Source organism: Triticum aestivum, chromosome 4B (assembly GCF_018294505.1).
Source record: "Triticum aestivum cultivar Chinese Spring chromosome 4B, IWGSC CS RefSeq v2.1, whole genome shotgun sequence".
Classification (NCBI taxonomy): domain Eukaryota; kingdom Viridiplantae; phylum Streptophyta; class Magnoliopsida; order Poales; family Poaceae; genus Triticum; species Triticum aestivum.
In genome coordinates this window covers 624,274,124-624,281,656 of record NC_057804.1, presented here as the reverse complement: position 1 = coordinate 624,281,656, position 7,533 = coordinate 624,274,124, and the positions used below count along the sequence as shown (strand labels likewise).

The following is a 7,533-nucleotide window of genomic DNA, read 5'->3' as shown; positions in this document are numbered from 1 at the left end:
TTTTCAGTGTGTTTGTAAGCTTATTATTGTGTGCTCCTTTATGTTTTGAACCACGAATGATTAGGTTGTGTATATCTTCGGATGCAGACATTCCCTCACATTATCGAGAGAAAATCGCACATCGTACGCGGTGTTGGCGCACTCAACATTCAGTACAAGTAGAAACATGTACCAGCTGAAATCCATCATATCGCTTGTGATATGTCTACAGTTTTTTCATATCAGACTAGGTATAAACAAATCCTTAGCTTAGTTTGTCACCTTGTTTATTTAGCACTGGCACGTAGAGAACGGGTGTTCCTTTTCACGCGTTCTCAGTACCGATAAACGTATGTGACCAGTACATACGTACGTCTGTAGAACGATACACAATACACACGTTGACGTATCCGTATCACAGCTTGTCGCAGCGCGCAGGCACGAACACCAGCATATTGTGCTCCAGGTCGTAGACGATGTGCGTGTTCTGCTGCTGGAAGTTGCCTATGAGCGACCTGTTGTCCTCGCCCGCGGAACCTATCACCACGCAAAGCCCGTCCTCCTCAGTGTACAACACGTAGTTCTCCCGTGGAAGGTCCCAGTCTGCGCCCTCTAGGTGAAGGATCAGCTTCGGCATGGCGATCTCCTTCTTCTTCGGCGAGGCGGTGAAGCACAACAAGCCCTCGTGCTCGTCGGTGTTGTTTTTGTTGACAGGCAGCGGTACCTGCGACTCGAATGCCTCCACGAGGCTCCGGTACACGGCCTCCGGGACGCTCGTCAGGGCCGAGCCGGAGTCGATGATCGTGCCGCCGGAGCCGTCGCCCTTGAGCGCGAACGCCGATGCGTCGAACGGCAGCCGCGTCTTGCCCACGGTGATGCCCTTGAGCGAAAGGTAGTAGTGATTGGATTCGGGGTTTCGCACCAACGGGGTGGATTGGAGACGCCCCGTGGCCTGTGCTTGAAGGTTGTCCGGCGTGCCCAGGAATGCGGGGCTGGGCCTGGACTCCACGATGGTGGTGAAGCAGTGGGAGAACTTGCCGACCTTGAGCTGCGACGGCAGAGACAACGCCCCGCGCCCGAAGCCGGCGATGCCGGACTCGTTTGATCCGAAGATGCCGGTGTTGAACATGCCACAACCAAAGCGGAGGTTGGGCACTAGGACTGGACGTACGAGCGAGCTTTTCGGCTCGGCCCGAAGCTCGCTCCAGCTCGGCCCGTTACAGCTCGGCCCGATAGGATAAACGAGCGAGCAGACTTGTGAAATGAGGCCCGATTCCCGACCGAGCCGAGCCGAGTTTCGCCCGGTCCAACTCGGTGACTCGCTCGAGGCCCAGCCCAATTCTCATCGGCCTTCATTCCATTAGGGCACGAGCGACGCAGAGAGAGCGCAGTCTCTTCTTTCTCTGTTCAGCGCCGCCGCATCCCTCTCCTCGCCGCGCCGCCGCATCTCTCTCCTCGCCGCGCCGCAAAACTGGACCGATGGCGGCGAGCGACGCGGCCATTCCTCACCACCCCGAACGCAGGCGGACGCTCCTCCCTTGGTTTCTCGCTGTACGTGACGAGCAGGTACTCTCTCCTTCCTTCCCATCAGTAACTTGGCGCGCACACGCTCGGCACTCAGTCACGCGCGCTCCTTTGCACTGGTGCACGGACGGCAGATGACACACATGCTCCCTGCATGGCTGCGCAGGCACGCGATGGATGCATGGATGGATTTAGGCTTGATGGATGGATGGATGGATGAATGCTTCTGCTTGATTGTATAGAGTGTAGATGTCGTCCTCCTTGCCGTGCCGGATGCCGCCGTCGTCCTCGCCGCGCCCGACACTGGATGGCTCGCTCTCGGCACCGATGGCGCCGTTCGTCCCTCCTATGGTGCCTGGCCAAGCGTCCGCCGCCCCGACGCCCGCAAGCACAGGCTTGCACACACATTAGCAGTGCACATGCGAGCTGCTCGAGCTGGACCGAGCCAGAGGCAAAACGAGCCGAGCCTCCAAACACAGGCTCGTTCAGCCAACGAGCCGAGCCGAGCTCGGCTCGCTTTAGGCGAGCCAAAGGCCGGCTCGGACTGAACTCGGCTCGGCTCGGCTCGTGTCCAGCCCTATTGGGCACGACGGCGGCCTTGCCGTTGGGCGCCTGTTGGAAGGTGAAGGTGTCTTCGTACAGCTTCCCCGTCGTGACGGAGTTGTCACCGTAGGAGTCGGTGTACATGCAGGAGTTGTCGCCGACTGCGCACCCGGAGAGCGAGAAGCTCCCCTGCGCGCAGAGGGGGTCGAAGCAGGAGACGCCGCGGGCTGTGCCGGAGGCGGAGGTGTCCAGCTCCGGGAACGGCTGCGGGAAGCAGACCTGGCAGAAGCACTGCGTCCAGACGAGGTCGCTGCCGGTGTCGAGCGTCAGCGCCACGCGCTGCGGGCGCGGCGTGCCGATGCTAAAGTGGATGAGGTACTCGGAGTTAAAGTCTTCTTTTCCGACGGTGCCACGTGCCACCGGCGCGGTCACCGCGTGGGCGTTGGCGCCACGCCCGGGTGGTGACCACCGGCTGTCTATGCGGGCGCGTGACCGAGCGGCCATCCGGCGGAGAAGCTCGCCCTTGGTGAAGCCGCGACCGCTGTCGACATGCGTGAGGTCGAGGCGCAAGGCCGCCGCGTGGCTGGTCGCCGACATGGCTAGCAAGACCGTTAGGAAGAGAACGCAGGGTAAAAGCTGCAACGCTATCATGTCCTTCATCATGCACACACTCACACCGTTGAGCAGTGGATGACAAGGTTGTTCCTTGAGGACTAGGATGTTGCTGAGTTGGAGTTATATATAGTGTGACGGCGTGCAGGTCAACTTTGCAAAAAGATCCATCAAAACGTATATAACCATATAATTATCCATGCCACTTTCTATTTTCTTTTATTTGCCTTTCTGAATCATTGTTGATTCAAAGATTACTTACCTTTTAAAAAAACGATTTGAAGAATACTCATTCAAGCGCATGCGCACTAAACCAACATCCACTATTTTTGTGTGTTCTTATTTGAAGAAATTGACGTCCACACACCCTAAATTCGTGGCAAGGGTACTCATGTGTGCACAGAAATAGACACTCGAATTTTACTACTCAATATTGTTAGATGGCTTTGTCAAAAGGAGGTTTTATTTAGATCAAAGGCTGAGGCCTAATTCCATTTCGGACCATTGCTAGATGCTCATGGGCTCTGGTAGGGCGATTCCATCAGGGGCGGAGACAAGCCCCAGGCACACCGGGCTACGACCCGGGGCGCGACGATTGCACGCAAGCTTTCGTCAACACCGTTCAACGCTTGTAGCTACAGTACAGTGAGGTCGACGCGGCCCTGGCACAGTCTTGCCTCCGCCCTTGATCATCGTGATGGATCTTTTGCGTGCTCTATTTAAGAAAGCCAAGGAGGAAGGGCTCCCCTCTTTCAGGGTGGCCATTGCACCACTCAGATACTCCCATTTTATGTTGCTAATGTTATCGCGTTCATTAAGGCTTATTGATATGAGTCATGTACATTTGTAACATTTCACTGGAATGCTTGTTTTTGTGGATGTGTTGGGGTACGTGATTCTCACTTTGCAGAGGTTGTGTTTACACTTAGTGTGGTTGTATCACCTTGATATGGTTATTAAATCAATAAAATTCCCTTTTTGGAAATAATGTTTGTCAGAACGCAATGTGTCCACCCTCTGCTTCGAGTCCGATGGCTTAGAGTTCCTTGACGGTGCGCATCAACAAGGAAAGAGGGATGCATGCATATGTGCCATGTGGGGTCCCGTGGTAGGAGCACATGACTCTGTTGTTTCCATCGACTTCCTTGTCGCTGTTTGCGGATCTCAGGACTCTGGCTACCGGCGAGTCCGAATCAGAATGATTTGAATTTTTCTTATGTTTTAGGTCAATATTCTGAGACATACGATGCCTTCGCGTTGAGATTCACTCAATGATTAGAAGGATCTAACATTGGATTAGCTGAGACATAAACGAAAAGTCCCACACGTGTAAGCACTATCTTGTACTCCCTCCGTTTGAAAATATTTGTCATCAAAATAGACAAAAAAGAATATATCTAGAACTAAAATACATTCATATACATCCTCTTTTATTCATTTTGGTTGCAAGTATTTCCGGACGGAAACAGTAGATGATATATTATCCTGCATGCTGAACCACACCTTTTTCTCTTGACACTGTCTATTTTGAGGTTGCTTACCAGTTACTACCACATACACTATATGGTTGCTGAACCACATCTTAATTACTCCCTTCGTTCTTAAATATTTGTCTTTTTTGAGATTTGAAATGGACTACCACATACGGATGTATATAGACATATTTTAGAGTGTAGATTCACTCATTTTGTTCCGTATGCAGTCACTTGTTGAAATCTCTAAAAAGACAAATATTTAGGAACGGAGAAAGTACATCACTATCAAGGTTCTGTGTGAACCGTTGTCGAAGGAATATTTAGGAACAGTTGTCGAGGGAATATTATCTATGGCATGGTCTTCAACTGTTGCAGCAGGAAACAGATCCCCAGCTTTACGATCAAAAAAAAAAACAGATCCCCAGCTGACGTGCCTGAAACGTCAGGCTGCCGTGGACAGTGTTTCTGTTTTTTATTTTAACACGACGCCTGCTATTTGTTTCGGTGATTAGCTTGTGCGCCAGCATTTCCTACCTACTGAAGAGGAAAAAGTCTAAAATAAATCTTAAATTTGTAGACAAAAACTAAATCAAACTCTAAATTTTTAATCCCTGAAATTAGTATACCGAACTCTTCGATTCCGATCTATTTTAAACCATGAGCGCATACAGGGATTGACGTGGCAGCTCAAACCCGGGATTCGGCTGCGACCACACGTGACTGGGCCGGCCTACAATGCGCGAAGCATGAACCTGGCAGGGATTTGGTTGCAACACAAGGCGACCGGGCCTTTTCTCCTTTACGCGCGACTTATAAAAAGTCTGTCACCTCAAAAAAAAAACTTATTATAAGTCTTAAAAAAAGAAGGTACATTAAGACGAAGTTGCGACCTGGCGGTGCAAAACTCGTGCTGCTTGCCACTCCCGCTGAAAGCTATTTATGATGGTAGAGAAGAGCGACTTTATTTAAATATAGCAGCGTCGAGAATTGGAAACATCTCGGAAATTTTACGAAACACTTTCTTGAAAATTGTCAACAATTTTTTGAGATTACAATCTTCTTAAAAAACAGAAACAAATTTCGAAACATGATCCCTTTTTAAATCACCAAAAAAATTGTAAGTGCAAGAAATTTTTGCAGAAAACTGATTTTTTTTAAATGCGAACAAAATTTTAAAGTGCAGACAACTTTGAAAACTGAACAAATATTTGAACACTTCTTCTTCGGTAAAACCCCCTAAACACAACAACGGTTGAGATTGCTCCGTACCCCTTCAGTAAAAAGGGTAGGATCGTCCCAGCACATAAAAAGCCGCCGCCCGCGCGATGGGGCTGTACCCGCGCGACGGGGCTCTACGCCGACTACCCATAAATGCGTCCGTCTGCGTACGTACGACGACGACCAAAGAAAAAAAAACGACGTGACCTGTCGAGCGCGTACTCGTGGCGACGTGGCGTCAGCTGGACGAAAAAAAACACGACACGACGTGTGGGGACAGGCGGTTGCGTGCCGTCTAAGCGTCGGTCAAGGGCGGTTCCCGACGCGGCCGCCGGCCCGATGCGCCATTAATGCCGGCGTTAAGCCGGGCGTCGGTCACCTACCGGACGGCCTCCCCCACTCACCGACGCATGCCTTTAAAACACCGCTCGTCGCCCCGTCTGCCTCCCCCCACTCCACTCGACGAGCCTCGACCTGCTCACCCCACCCACCGACGCCGCTCTACCGCTGACGAGCTCCCATTCCCAGCGGCCTCCATGGCGTCCGACGACGACGGTAGCTTGTGGCCGACGAGCCTGGGCACGCCGGAGACAGACAAGCTCATCCGTCTCGGGATGATGGTGCCGTCGGGCTGCCGTCTGCCTCACGCATTCCACATCACCGCTGACGGGTACCCGACGAGGGGGCCCGACGCGACGCCGGACGAGCTCCGGCAGCACGAGGGCGGCCGATGGAACATCGTCGGCCGCACGAGATTTTGGAAGGGCAAGAACTACTGGGTCGTCGTCGCGCAGGCTCGTCGGGAGTTGCGGACCGGCGGCTCGTCGTCGGGCCCGGGCGGCTCGTCGTCTGCCGCGCGCGGCTCGTCTTCCACCCCACGCCGGCCCCGCCGTCCCCCTCCGGTGGCCGCGCCGTCTCTGAGCTCGTCCCGCCGTCCGGTTCCCGCCATCGCCCGGCCCGCCTCCCCTCCCGTCATCGAGATCCTGCCGGAGCAGTTCGCATTGCGCGAGGACGGCGACCCCGACGACTGCCCCGGCTATCTCATCGCACTACGGGCGTCGCAGGCAGAAGCGGCGGCCGCGGAGGCGAGAGAGGCCGCCGAGCTGCAGGCCGCACTCGACGCGGCGGCGGCTATGGCGGCGGCAGCAGAGGCCGCTGAGCTGCAGGCCGCACTGGATGCCGCGGCGGCCATCAAAGCGGTGCAGCCGCAGGCGACGACGGCTACTGGGAGGACGGTGGCAAGAGTAGCGACGACGGCGACGATGACGACGATGGTGACATCGGTGCGGGGGAGATCGTGGACCTCGCCGACTCCGACGACGACGAGTAGATTAGGATTAAGTCGTTATGTTTAATTAAGTTTAATTAAGTCATGTTTAATTAAGTTTTTTATGTTCTAATGTAAAATGAACCGTCGTTATGTTGAATGAACTATCGTTTATCGTTATGTTGGAATGAAAATTAGTATGAAATATTATAGACAAAAAGTGAATCATTTTATAAAAGAAAAGTGACCCGAAAGAAATTAAAATTAAATAGTTTACCGGTATAACTGAAAGAATAGTAAAAATTATATAAAAAAAGATGAAGAGAGGAAAAAAGGAAAAAGAAAAAAAGAAATTAGAAGAAGGAATTTGTAATTTTTTTAAAAAAATTTGTATGAAATAATTTTAAATTAAAAACAGTGTTTTAGGACTGTCGAAGCCAAAAACTGTAGAAAATGCAAACAAACCAAAAATGCACATAAAATTGGCACGCATGATTCTCATGTAGATACAATTCGATAAAAAATTTTGGGCATGTTTGTAAGTTACATAAAGAAAGGTGTTTGGTACACACCTTTTCGCACCGAAAACCACCGGGTTGCAAAACAAGTGCCAGTTTGGTTTGCCGGAATGCACCCAACTTTTGGCAGCGCGTGCAGGGACCCGCCCGGGGATCGCGATATGAACGAAATCGGACTACAAACGCACGTTGCGTCACGTTCGGGCAGTGCTTTAGGGGTTTTCGGTGCAGAAAATCATAGAAAATTCGTACAGCGTCGGAACGCGACAAATTTTGGCATGCGTGCCCTGCATGGTCACTGTGGCCTGTGGAAAAAAAGAGCGACTTTGGCAGATGCGACGGAGAGACGTACGGCCGAGGGTCCCCTCCACCCATACTGAAACCACCAGGTTGCACA

The 7,533-nt window shown here is 52.0% G+C and overlaps 1 protein-coding gene across 1 annotated transcript; it reads right to left on the bottom strand.

The window, feature by feature from the left end:
* Window positions 1-261: 261 nt before the first annotated feature.
* On the bottom strand, window positions 262-2,716 carry LOC123093673 (aspartic proteinase nepenthesin-1). Its single transcript, XM_044515685.1, has 2 exons — window positions 2,102-2,716; window positions 262-1,142 (listed from the first exon to the last, which is right to left on the bottom strand). Exons 1-2 carry the CDS (start codon window positions 2,707-2,709, stop codon window positions 395-397), a joined length of 1,356 nt encoding a protein of 451 aa, XP_044371620.1. The 5' UTR covers window positions 2,710-2,716; the 3' UTR covers window positions 262-394.
* Window positions 2,717-7,533: the final 4,817 nt, after the last annotated feature.